Here is a 14,434-nt window from a genome sequence, read left to right on the forward strand (position 1 = left end):
AAAAGAATTTTTGCCAGAGTTTAAATCAGCATTGTAAAATAAGTAATAACTACCTTCAATTCATGAATTACTTTCAATATTCTATAAATCTCAGTATTAACTCTTGTTGAACTTCACTTTGCATTAAACTTTGTGTTAAATATTTTCTGAAAGTCTCCATACTGAGGGATGTAACAAAAACAGACGAATATGTGCATGAAAATTGAGCATGAAGATTTTATTCTAGAAAATCATCTGTGTTTCTGTTTGAGAAGTCATATGTTACATATTTTATCACAGTAGGATTTTTAAAAGATTAAGATATATAGAAAATAAAGGTAAAATACACAGTAATTGATATTGTAAAGTCTTATTATAATTTGCATCATTTTAAGAAAAGAATACGGGATTAGAAAATAGTGATTGAATATACTTAGATGAAGAAAATATAATATTTTTGATAGTGAATTCAATCAAATATTAGCAATTTTAGACTAATATACTTTTCTAAGTATTTACTTATTTAACTTGATTTGATATAGCCTATGGGTTATGAAGTATTTGAGTGTTATAATTAAAGCATCATTACTTTTAAGTTGTTTATATTTTATTTTAAAATGATTAATTTGATGTATGTCTTTAATTAAAGTTTTAATTTTAGATTTAAATTAAATATATATATATATATATTTTTTTTTAATTTTATTTTATTTTTAAACTTTACATAACTGTATTAGATTTGCCAAATATCAAAATGAATCCGCCACAGGTTTACATGTGTTCCCCATCCTGAACCCTCCTCCCTCCTCCCTCCCTATTCCATCCCTCTGGGTCGTCCCAGTGCACTAGCCCCAAGCATCCAGTATCGTGCATCGAACCTGGACTGGCAACTCATTTCATACATGATATTTTACATGTTTCAATGCCATTCTCCCAAATCTTCCCACCCTCTCCCTCTCCCACAGAGTCCATAAGACTGTTCTATACATCAGTGTCTCTTTTGCTGTCTCGTACACAGGGTTATTGTTACCATCTTTCTAAATTCCATATATATGCGTTAGTATACTGTATTGGTGTTTTTCTTTCTGGCTTACTTCACTCTGTATAATAGGCTCCAGTTTCATCCACCTCATTAGAACTGATTCAAATGTATTCTTTTTAATGGCTGAATAATACTCCATTGTGTATATGTGCCACAGCTTTCTTATCCATTCATCTGCTGATGGACATCTAGGTTGCTTCCATGTCCTGGCTATTATAAACAGTGCTGCGATGAACATTGGGGTACTCGTGTCTCTTTCCCTTCTGGTTTTCTCAGTGTGTATGCCCAGCAGTGGGATTGCTGGATCATAAGGCAGCTCTATTTCCAGTTTTTTAAGGAATCTCCACATTGTTCTCCATAGTGGCTGTACTAGTTTGCATTCCCACCAACAGTGTAAGAGGGTTCCCTTTTCTCCACACCCTCTCCAGCATTTATTACTTGTAGACTTTTGGATCGCAGCCATTCTGACTGGTGTGAAATGGTACCTCATAGTGGTTTTGATTTGCATTTCTCTGATAATGAGTGATGTTGAGCATCTTTTCATGTGTTTGTTAGCCATCTGTATGTCTTCTTTGGAGAAATGTCTGTTTAGTTCTTTGGCCCATTTTTTGATTGGGTCATTTATTTTTCTGGAGTTGAGCTGTAGGAGTTGCTTGTATATTCTCGAGATTAGTGTTTGTCAGTTACTTCATTTGCTATTATCTTCTCCCATTCTGAAGGCTGTCTTTTCACCTTGCTAATAGGTTTCCTTTGATGTGCAGAAAGCTTTTAAGGTTAATTAGGTCCCATTTGTTTATTTTTGCTCTTATTTCCAATATTCTGGGAGGTGGGTCATAGAGGATCCTGCTGTGATGTATGTCAGAGAGTGTTTTGCCTATGTTCTCCTCTAGGAGTTTTATAGTTTCTGGTCTTACGTTTAGATCTTTAATCCATTTTGAGTTTATTTTTGTGTATGGTGTTAGAAAGTGTTCTAGTTTCATTCTTTTACAAGTGGTTGACCAGAGTTCCCAGCACCACTTGTTAAAGAGATTGTCTTTAATCCATTGTATATTCTTGCCTCCTTTGTCGAAGATAAGTTGTCCATATGTGCGTGGATTTATCTCTGGGCTTTCTATTTTGTTCCATCGATCTATATTTCTGTCTTTGTGCCAGTACCATACTGTCTTGATAACTGTGGCTTTGTAGTAGAGCCTGAAGTCAGGTAGGTTGATTCCTCCAGTTCCATTCTTCTTTCTCAAGATCGCTTTGGCTATTCGAGGTTTTTTGTTTTTCCATACAAATTGTGAAATTATTTGTTCTAGCTCTGTGAAGAATGCTGTTGGTAGCTTGATAGGGATTGCATTGAATCTATAGATTGCTTTGGGTAGTATACTCATTTTCACTACATTGATTCTTCCAATCCATGAACATGGTATATTTCTCCATCTGTTAGTGTCCTCTTTGATTTCTTTCACCAGTGTTTTATAGTTTTCTATATATAGGTCTTTAGATCTTTAGGTAGATATAGTCCTAAGTATTTTATTCTTTCCTGTTGCAATGGTGAATGGCATTGTTTCCTTAATTTCTCTTTCTGTTTTCTCATTATTAGTGTATAGGAATGCAAGGGATTTCTGTGTGTTGATTTTATATCCTGCAACTTTACTATAGTCATTGATTAGTTCTAGTAATTTTCTGGTGGAGTCTTTAGGGTTTTCTATGTAGAGGATCATGTCATCTGCAAACAGTGAGAGCTTTACTTCTTCTTTTCCAATTTGGATTCCTTTTATTTCTTTTTCTGCTCTGATTGCTGTGGCCAAAACTTCCAAAACTATGTTGAATAGTAATGGTGAAAGTGGGCACCCTTGTCTTGTTCCTGACTTTAGAGGAAATGCTTTCAATTTTTCACCATTGAGGATAATGTTTGCTGTGGGTTTGTCATATATAGCTTTGATTATGTTGAGGTATGTTCCTTCTATTCCTGCTTTCTGGAGAGTTTTGATCATAAATGGATGTTGAATTTTGTCAAAGGCTTTCTCTGCATCTATTGAGATAATCATATGGTTTTTATTTTTCAATTTGTTAATGTGGTGTATTACATTGATTGATTTGCGGATATTGAAGAATCCTTGCATCCCTGGGATAAAGCCCACTTGGTCATGGTGTATGATCTTTTTAATGTGTTGCTGGATTCTGATTGCTAGAATTTTGTTAAGGATTTTTGCATCTATGTTCATCAGTGATATTGGCCTGTAGTTTTCTTTTTTTGTGGGATCTTTGTCAGGTTTTGGTATTAGGGTGATGGTGGCCTCATAGAATGAGTTTGGAAGTTTACCATCCTCTGCAATTTTCTGGAAGAGTTTGAGCAGGATAGGTGTTAGCTCTTCTCTAAATTTTTGGTAGAATTCAGCTGTGAAGCCGTCTGGACCTGGGCTTTTGTTTGCTGGAAGATTTTTTATTACAGTTTCAATTTACGTGCTTGTGATGGGTCTGTTAAGATTTTCTATTTCTTCCTGATCGAGTTTTGGAAAGTTGTACTTTTCTAAGAATTTGTCCATTTCTTCCTCGTTGTCCATTTTATTGGCATATAATTGTTGATAGTAGTCTCTTATGATCCTTTGTATTTCTGTGTTGTCTGTTGTGATCTCTCCATTTTCATTTCTAATTTTATTGATTTGATTTTTCTCCCTTTGTTTCTTGATGAGTCTGGCTAATGGTTTGTCAATTTTATTTATCCTTTCAAAGAACCAGCTTTTGGTTTTGTTGATTTTTGCTATGGTCTCTTTTGTTTCTTTTGCATTTATTTCTGCTCTAATTTTTAAGATTTCTTTCCTTCTACTAACCCTGGGGTTCTTCATTTCTTCCTTTTCTAGTTGCTTTAGGTGTAGAGTTAGGTTATTTATTTGACTTTTTTCTTGTTTCTTGAGGTGTGCCTGTATTGCTATGAACTTTCCCCTTAGGACTGCTTTTACCGTGTCCCACAGGTTTTGGGTTGTTGTGTTTTCATTTTCATTCGTTTCTATGCAAATTTTGATTTCTTTTTTGATTTCTTCTGTGACTTTGTTGGTTATTCAGCAGCGTGTTGTTCAGCCTCCATATGTTGGATTTTTTAATAGTTTTTCTCCTGTAATTGAGATCTAATCTTACTGCATTGTGGTCAGAAAAGATGCTTGGAATGATTTCTATTTTTTTGAATTTACCAAGGCTAGCTTTATGGCCCAGGATGTGATCTATCCTGGAGAAGGTTCCATGTGCGCTTGAGAAGAAGGTGAAATTCATTGTTTTGGGATGAAATGTCCTATAGATATCAATTAGGTCTAACTGGTCTATTGTATCATTTAAAGTTTGTGTTTCCTTGTTAATTTTCTGTTTAGTTGATCTATCCATAGGTGTGAGTGGGGTATTAAAGTCTCCCACTATTATTGTGTTATTGTTAATTTCTTCTTTCATACTTGTTAGCATTTGTCTTACATACTGCGGTGCTCCCGTGTTGGGTGCATATATATTTATAATTGTTATATCTTCTTCTTGGATTGATCCTTTGATCATTATGTAGTGACCATCTTTGTCTCTTTTCACAGTCTTTGTTTTAAAGTCTATTTTATCTGATATGAGTATTGCTACTCCTGCTTTCTTTTGGTCCCTATTCGCATGGAAAATCTTTTTCCAGCCCTTCACTTTCAGTCTGTATGTGTCCCCTGTTTTGAGGTGGGTCTCTTGTAGACAACATATGCAAGGGTCTTGTTTTTGTATCCATTCAGCCAGTCTTTGTCTTTTGGTTGGGGCATTCAACCATTTACGTTTAAGGTAATTACTGATAAGTATGACCCCGTTGCCATTTACTTTATTGTTTTGGGTTCGAATTTATACACCATTTTTGTGTTTCCTGTCTAGAGAATATCCTTTAGTATTTGTTGGAGAGCTGGTTTGGTGGTGCAGAATTCTCTCAGCTTTTGCTTGTCTGAAAAGCTTTTGATTTCTCCTTCATACTTGAATGAGATCCTTGCTGGGTACAATAATCTGGGCTGTAGGTTATTTTCTTTCATCATTTTAAGTATGTCTTGCCATTCCCTCCTGGCTTGAAGAGTTTCTATTGAAAGATCAGCTGTTATCCTTATGGGAATTCCCTTGTGTGTTATTTGTTGTTTTTCCCTTGCTGCTTTTAATATTTGTTCTTTGTGTTTGATCTTTGTTAATTTGATTACTATGTGTCTTGGGGTGTTTCGCCTTGGGTTTATCCTGTTTGGGACTCTCTGGGTTTCTTGGACTTGGGTGATTATTTCCTTCCCCATTTTAGGGAAGTTTTCAACTATTATCTCCTCAAGTATTTTCTCATGGTCTTTCTTTTTGTCTTCTTCTTCTGGGACCCCTATGATTCGAATGTTGTAGCGTTTAATATTGTCCTGGAGGTCTCTGAGATTGTCCTCATTTCTTTTAATTCGTTTTTCTTTTATCCTCTCTGATTCATTTATTTCTACCATTCTATCTTCTAATTCACTAATCCTATCTTCTGCCTCTGTTATTCTACTATTGTTGCCTCCAGAGTGTTTTTAATTTCACTTATTGCATTATTCTATATATATTTTGAATTAGGATCGAGGGGTCAAGGAAGATGAACTTCAGAGTATATTAAATTACCTGCTTACAATGCATGAGGTAGGATATGGTCTGGGTCTTCCATTTTAACAATTTTATTCAATGCATTAAAAACATTTATTATTTAATAAATATTGATGATCCTTATTATGCAGGATGAAAATATTCATGATGTGTTACAGTTACTAGTGGCTTTAATGTCAGAACACCCAGCATCAATGATACCAGCCTTTGATCAAAGAAATGGAATAAGGTATGAATATAATATAAGTATCATTATTAGAGTTTAATTTAGTACACGTATGCTTCCCAGAATAATCCTATTCAATTAACTTTTGAGTATATATAGAAAAATCTTACACATAAGAAGGGAATAGATGGAGAAAGCTGTCATTAATCCTCCTAATACTCAGGAAACTGATGAAATGTATAGAAAATGGGTCTCAAGTCTCAAAAAAGAGTAATTATATTGTTACTGCAGTAAAGACATTTCAGGAAGTTGAAAGAGCAAATTTTTTGACAAAAAGACGAGAGCACGTGGTATATTTCAGCTAAAGAGAGCTCTAGAAAATTCTATGAGCTTGGGCTCAAGAGATAGAGAGTGGCCAGGTTGAAAGATCCATTAAATGGTAAGAACTTTAAATTTTTTCTGTTGGTGATGAAAACTAAAGAATTTTGAATATAGAAATGATTTGCAGATTTCTATTTTTCCAAGGAGCAATGTGGAAAATGAGTTGGAAAGGGATAAAACTAATGTAGCAAGACCAGTAGAGAAATTATTTTATTCATAAGTATTAGGGATGATGAGCCAGGACAATGGCAATGTGATGGGAAGATGGGGATGAAATGTTTTGAATTAGAATCCAAAACTGAAGAATTTGAAAACTTTAGTTATGTTGATTGTAAAGTAATTGTGTAGATATGAATAAAACAGTTTCTTGGTTAGTATTCTTAAGTACTTTAAACCTATAACCTAGCCTCTTAGCGGTTCTCTCATTTTTTCTGGAATCTGAGTTATTTGTATAAATAAGAAATCTAGGTAATGCCACATGTAACTCAGTGAGCTTTCACAGGTTATAAAAAGAGTTTGGAAATAATATATTAATAACTGTCAAAAGACTATATTATTAATGCTTCTTTTACTTGGTCATTTATATCAGCAAATAACAACTTTATAATCTTGAAGGATTTCCTTTTCAAGTTAGAGAAGCCATCACTTTATTTCTATGTGGATATCCATCTTGTGACATCACTCTTACCATTGAGTTTACAACCCGTGGGGTTGCTAATCTATTTGAATAATAAGATTATACATTTCATTAGTAACAACTAGGTATATTTTACTGTGAGGTTGAACTCTATGAAATTGCTGAAACTTAGTGATTTTACCGAATAATAGCAATTTCATATGGTACAATCATGTTTCTCATAGTTGATACCAGCTGAACATGTCACATTGTTTGTTACCAGTATGTTAAAAACAATCACAAAGATGAAAAATTTGCTACTTCAGTTTTTCATTTTAAAAAGAATGTGGAGAATGTAGCTTCTTATTTAAAATATTGAAAAAATAGATATATTAGGTATAAAATTTTAAATTCTGTACCCTAGAAAATAGGAACTAAAGGGTAACAGTTATATCTGGGGAAATCTTTGATTAATTATAATTCGTACATACTAAGACATGAACACAAAGATTGCACTTAATTTAATACTGATAATATTAAACTGGTCTTAAAACCTTGTGGTAATACAACACTGAACTGAGCATCAGAAAATGTAATATTTTTGTATCTCAAAACCTTTAAAGAAAAGAATGCTAATGCTAATGCTAAGTCACTTCAGTCATGTCCGACTCTGTGCGACCCCATAGACGGCAGCCCACCAGGCTCCCCCGTCCCTGGGATTCTCCAGGCAAGAACACTGGAGTGGGTTGCCATTTCCTTCTCCAATGCATGAAAGTGAAAAGTGAAAGTGAAGTCGCTCAGTCATGTCCGACTCTTAGCGACCCCATGGATTGCAGCCTACCAGGCTCCTCCGTCCATGGGATTTTCCAAGCAAGAGTACTGGAGTGGGGTGCCATTGTAGACAGTTTCTTTTTTACATCATTTTCTGGCTGAATATAGTAGGCTAAAGCAAATTACCTAGAATTCACCTATCATATTATATTGTAAGTAAACAGTCATTAACTGAATCGTTGGTAAATTTCCTATTCATTCTTCATATTATTTTTTAAATAAGTACTTGGTTGTAAAAAATATCTTATGTAGCATAGATGTCTGATGGCCTTAGATCTTTCATGTTTCAAATATTAAATCATAATTTCTGTTGATCTCAGGTGTATTTATACCTTTTTATCCCTTAAACTCAGTTATTCCTAGAGAATAGGAATTCTGTGGAGTTTCTGATTACATGTTTGAGTAGAGTCACATTTTTATGCTGTGAGGTTTTACTTTTGTTTTCAAGATTATTTTTGCTATTGAATGTTCTTTTTATGATTCCCTGAATATTTCTTTTTTTTTGACATGTATAACTTTTCTATGGGCTTTCCAGTTGACTCAGTGGTAAAAAATCCACCTGCCAGTGCATCTGAGGCAGGTTTGATCCCTGAGTCAGAAAGATCCCTGAAGTAGGAAGTGGCAACTCACTCCAGTGTTGTTTTCTGTGAAATTTCATGGACAGAGGAACCTGGCATGCTGCATACAGTCCATGGGATCACAAAAGAATTTGACACGACTTAGTGACTAAAACATCAATGACAAAATAATAAGTTTTCTGTTCTCATACTTGTCTTTTTTTTTTCATTACTGATATTGGTCCTTAATAATTCTGAAAGTATATTTCAGTGTAAATTTACATTCATTTAAGAACTTTAATGGCAAGAACTGGAGTGGGAACCCACTCTAGTATTATTGCCTGGAGAATCCTATGAACAGAGGAACCTGGCAGGCTACAGTCCATGGGGTCACAAAGAGTCGGACACAACTGAGTGACTAATGCTAATAACTTGAGGCTTTTCTAAAAAACTATCTTCTGAAGGAAGTAGTCACTCTTCTCATCATCTATTCTTCAGTAGAGTAATAAGATAGTATTATCAACAATATATTATTTTGTTTTTAATAGTATAAGCTACTGTTAAACAATTTAAAATAGATGTTATTAACTTTCAATTATTTGTTTTTCTCTGTTACTGTCCCTGAAATGATAGGAAAATTATACTTTGCAAACAGGTCGGACAGAACTGAGCAACTAAGTATCCACACACCTTACAGGAAAAAAAAAAATTATTTTTTGGAAAAAAATGAGATAAAATTTCTGAAGTACATATAAATATTATTTGAAAGGATTGTAAGTTAGGTCATGTGTTAGTTTGTTGTACAACACATTTGCGTAGGAACCAAGAATTGAAACTCTTTGAGGAAACAAGTTTGCTTTTTCTGCTACTTCCTATATAGCTGCTTTATTCTTCTGTATATAGACTCACCTTTATGAACAGAGCAAGGCTGTCCTACAGTTTCTGTTCTAAATCATTTCCTAATTCAAGAGCCCAACAAAGATTAGCTGTTGTTTCTCAGAACTTATTCCAAATTTTCAGAAAAGAAAAATTGAGCAGGTATGTACTCCCGTGGTCCAATTAGCCATAACCAGGAAAAAAGGTCATTAAGTACAAATGTTAGGGGAAATTCTAATAGAAGAAGAAATGTGGCTTAACTGAGCATGAGTCTTAACATTGAAAATTATATTCAGTGTGCTAGGAGGCATTACTTACGAACAACCAATTGCTTTGTCCTTTTGAGTATGTATTTGAAGTTCAAATATAAAGAAAACCAATATGCTAGTTTTCAACTTTTTTCAAAGAATTTAAAATTCTGAGATATTTTATGTTTTATACATGTATAATTTCCTTGTAAAGTATACAGTGCTTATATTTTTAATATTCAAATGTGCTCAAAAGATCATTTGTTTCTATATATTTTAGGGTAATCTACAAATTATTGGCCTCTAAAAGTGAAAGTATTTGGGTTCAAGCTCTGAAGGTTCTGGGATATTTTCTGAAGCATTTAGGTCACAAGTAAGTTGATGTTTTTCATAATGAATTATAGAAGTATCTACTGAAATTGTGTTTTTACTGGTTTAGTAACACATAAATTTGATTGGAATGATGTTACAATGAAAATAACTTCTTGTGGTAAAAAGAAAAACATTTTATAAAAGAATGTTTTTTTAACAGTTTCTCACACTTAAGTAATTTACTTTATTCCTGTTGCATGCTTTTAAAGATAATGTAACATATTTCATCAAATAAAATAAAGGACATGGGGATATGCTTTCAATGAAAGCTTTCTTGACACAGGCAAATATGTATATTGAGGTTTTGCTGACAGCTAAGTCAATATTTAATATCTGTTTGTTTAATTTTCTAATTTTGAGGCTTATTGTGATTTGAAGATCCTACAATATTCCTTTTTTCCCCAAAGTCCAGAGTTTAGACACTTTTAAAAATCATTTGCTGAGAAAAAAATAAAGAAAAATCACTTGCTGATATAATGAATGTTTTTCATACTATGTTGTCCTGTGCATGAATAGTCTTGTATAAATCCATTTTATATACAAATGAGCCCAAATACTGCCATTTAGCAATGATGGATAGGGTTCCTCTCAGAATTTTTGAATTGCTAATTTTTTTTTGGTATTTTGAACTGTGGAGAGTGATCAATAACACTAATGAAAATTTCACACCATTCAGATAAAACATGTCTAACATGCTAAATAGTCTAGAAAAGTAAATATTATTTTCATTTTGGTACCAAATCAATAGTTAAGAGAGAATAGTGATATTATAGATCTAGAGAATAGTTCAACAAAGCCAGGATTGTAGAAAAGAGTAATGTGTACTTGAGGAACTGTAAGTTTACTAGGTGATAGAATACCAGGAGTGAGAGCATATTCAGTTTTAACTTCAAGAGATATGGCTCATGGCACCCCACTCCAGTACTCTTGCCTGGAAAATCCCATAGACAGAGGAGCCTGGTAGGCTGCAGTCCATGGGGTCGCTAAGAGTCGGACACGACTGAGCGACTTCACTTTCACTTTTCCCTTTCATGCATTGGAGAAGGAAATGGCAACCCACTCCAGTGTTCTTGCCTGGAGAATCCCAGGGACGGGGGAGCCTGGTGGGCTGCCGTCTATGGGGTCGCACAGAGTCGGACACGACTGAAGTGACTTAGCAGCTTAGCAGCATTTAACTTTGGTTAAGAATAGGAAATTGATTGGGAATAATTAATAAAGGCTTCTTCCCTCTATGCAAGCTCTTAAAAATTGTCAAGAAACACACATTTTAAAACATAGAAATGTGCAAAAGATAAGCAGAACTAGCCAGTACATGAAGAATAGTCACTGGAAAATATTGCCATGAAGTACACAATAAATATAGTTAAAATTTTTACCATAAGTTTAAGAAGTTAGAAAGAATTTCTTGTGAGAAAGGGAAGCTCCAAAGCAGAAATTTACGAAGTTAGAAGAAATGATGGAATAACTTTGAAATGTTGAATCATGAGCTAACAAAAATTTCAAACAAATTGGAAGGAAAAACTCTCACACAAAAATGAAATTGGAAGATGCTCAAGGAAGAGAAACTCTGTGGATAACACAGTAAAATACACGGAAGATAAAAATGAAAACAAAGCAAATAATGTGCATGGAATGTATGGATGCACATTATATGGATGAATATAAAAGAGTTCAGAAGGATTAAAGAGGAAATGATCCATACAGAAGACATAGAAATTCCAAAAACATAAATGACATAAATAGAGTTTCCAAGTAAGAAAAGCAGAACAATGTAACTAAACAAGTGTTTTTAAATCTATAATTCAGTGAGCTTCTAATATAGATCTTGCCATCCATATTAAAGGGTATATGCTATGTACCAAGAACATTTTTCTTGAAATGGTCTGTAGAAAAGTATACTATTGGATTTAAATATAATTTTTTTTAAGTCCTTTTTTCAACATTCACAAGTTAAAGGGAAAAAAAAGTTACTCTGGGCTTCAGCTTGTCTATGACAACCATCAGTAGAAAATGTAAAGCAGTAACCATAAAGTACTCAAGAAAATGGAAACCAAAGTATCCTTTACATAAAAGTGTGCTGCCAAACAATTTTTAATCGTCTAAGGAACTGTTTTTCTGAATAATTCTTGAGAAAATTACTGTGGGTTAAATTCAGCCAATTAGGACTGACTGGACAGACTACAGCCAAGTACTCTTGATGAACACTGAATTAATTTAATAGTAAAACTAAGACTAAAACAAATAACAGACCAGTATTTCCTTTTTGTATACCCTAATAAGGTAGAAATTCTATTGTTATAATGAATTGAGAAAGGACTAGGGAAAGGAGGAAACTCAAAGTTCAAAGAATCAAAGGATATCCATGTAAGCTGACAATAAAAATGTAGGCCTATTGAATAAAATTTGATGCTTTAGGAGAGAGGAAAATTTGAGTAAATATGGAGATTTTATCATTGCCCATCATTGGGAAATACATGAACTGCCTACACATAAAGGACTTGTTATTCCTTTATAACAACAAAGATGAACAGTTAAAACTGTAATGCTCATCAAGACTTCCCTGGTAGTTCAGTGGTTGAGACCCTGTGCTTCCAATGCAGGGGGCACAGGTTTGGTCCCTGGTTGGGAAACTTGAGCTCCCAAATGCCATGCAGCCAAGAAAAAGAAAAGATGAAAAAAAGAAAACTGTAATGCTGTCAATATATTAAAAAATACTGTATAAATAAAACTGAGAACAATGCATATAATGGATGATTTTTTAAAATCTATAAAATTCAAGAAGCATAAAACGTGACATATGCATGCTAACTCCTTTCAGTCGTGTCCGACTCTTTGTGACCCCATGGACCATAGCCCACCAGGCTCCTCTGACCATGAGAGTCTCTAGGCAAGAATTAAGGTGTGGGTTGCCATGCCATCTTCCAGAGGATCTTCCTATCTAGGAATCAAATCCACATATCTTTAAGTCTCTTGCATTGGTGGCATGTTCTTTACCACTAGTGCCACCTGGGAAACCCAAAACTGTAATACATAAATACAAATGAAAAAAATCAGGAATCATGGTCTTATTATTGGACAAGTTAGAATTCAAGCCAAAAAGCAATAAACAACATAAACAAAGATACTTTATAATATTAAAGGTTGAAACTTTCATGAAATAGAAATTACAGGAGAAATAATCACTAATAATTTAAAACATTGAAACAAACTCTAATTCACCCCAGTCCATAAAAAGGCAAAACGGAGAGTAATGTAAATAGTAAAGTAAATCTGATTAACATAGCTTGAAGTCAGTAGGTACCATATTAATGAAGACTGTAACTCCCAAGTGCTTATGGAACACGAATGAAAATTTGACTTGGTGTGAAAGTGAAAGTATTAGTCTCTCAGTCATGTCCGACTCTTGGCCACCCCATCGACTGTAGTCAACCAGGCTCCTCTGTCCATGCAGTTCTCCAGGCAAGAATACAGGAGTGGGTTGCCATCCCTTATCTAGGGATCTTCCCAACCCAAGGATCAAACCCGGGTCTCCTGCATTGCAGGCAGATTCTTTACCATCTGAACCACCAGGGAGGCTGGATATGGTAGGGTGTAGTAGGGTCAAAGAAAAAAAATCCAAAACAGAGAGACAACGGTCAAGATTTTCTTGTTAAAATGCAACAAAATTGAAAATAGGAATAAAATTTAAAAAATAAAGTTTCTTCTTCCTAGACATTTAAAATTTATTAAAGAGAGAGTCAAAGAGAAAGTACACTGAAATTGCAGAATTTTTAGAAAACAACTTCAAAACTCCATTGAATACAGCTAAAGAAGTGCTTGGGAGAAGGAACTGGCAACCCACTCCAGTATTCTTGCCTGGAAAATCCTGTGGACAGAGGAGTCTGGAGGGCTGCTGTCCATAGGGTCGCACAGAGTTGGACACGACTGAAGTGACTTAGCATGCATGCATGCATTGGAGAAGGAAATGGCAACCTACTCCGGTATTCTTGCCTGGAGAATCCTAGGGTCAGAGGAGTCTGGAGGGCTGCTGTCCATAGGGTTGCACAGAGTTGGACACGACTGAAGCAACTTAGCAGCAGCAGCAAAGAAGTAGTACTTAGAGGAATATCATAGCTATGAAACAATAGAAAAGAAATACAGAATAAAAGAATTAAAGCATAAACATTAGATAAGGAATTACAATAAATGGAAATAATAAATTAGAAAGTAGGAATTAAAGATTTAAAAAGATAATCATTTAAAATCTGATTTTAAAAAAATTGTAATAAAAATGGTAGCTAACCACTAAGCAACTGAAGAAAGGGTAAACGTAATGAATGTACAAAATCAGTGATAATTTTCTTAATTAGTATAGAAACTGAGGAAGTTAAAAGAATCTTGCCTGATGAGCTTTCTCTAGAAATTGATAAGACAACCCAGTAGAAGAATAGGCAAGGATGTATGGAGATTTATAGAGGCAATTTATAGAGGCAAATACATGTGGCACAACTGTATTTGAAAGGAGGTAAATTCTACCTCTAGTAGAATATATATTATATATATATATATATGTAATTCTACCTGTTGGGGCTTCCCTGGTGGCTCAATTCTACCTGTAGTAAGGGAAATATAATCTAAAACTAAGCACATTGTTCATGTATTAGATGGATAGAAATCTCAAAATTCAGCATCCTTCTCTGTTAGCGACGCACATGGGAAGAGCAAGCATCTCACATATTGCTAACTAGAGCATAAACTAGTATAACCCCATATGGAGTGCAGTTTATTTTC

At 34.3% G+C, this 14,434-nt stretch overlaps 1 protein-coding gene across 9 annotated transcripts in view; it reads left to right on the forward strand.

Moving 5' to 3' along the window:
• NBEA (neurobeachin) overlaps window positions 1-14,434 on the forward strand; it is a 656,478-nt gene that overhangs the window by 180,566 nt on the left and 461,478 nt on the right. For all 9 annotated transcript variants that reach the window (XM_025263201.3, XM_044927359.2, XM_025263205.3 and 6 more), the window contains 3 exons: window positions 5,591-5,653; window positions 5,749-5,846; window positions 9,573-9,665. In XM_025263201.3, the coding sequence (XP_025118986.2) occupies window positions 5,591-5,653; window positions 5,749-5,846; window positions 9,573-9,665 (254 nt within the window). The remainder of the gene's footprint in view (window positions 1-5,590; window positions 5,654-5,748; window positions 5,847-9,572; window positions 9,666-14,434) is intronic.

Source organism: Bubalus bubalis, chromosome 13 (genome assembly GCF_019923935.1).
Source record: "Bubalus bubalis isolate 160015118507 breed Murrah chromosome 13, NDDB_SH_1, whole genome shotgun sequence".
In the NCBI taxonomy this organism is placed as follows: domain Eukaryota; kingdom Metazoa; phylum Chordata; class Mammalia; order Artiodactyla; family Bovidae; genus Bubalus; species Bubalus bubalis.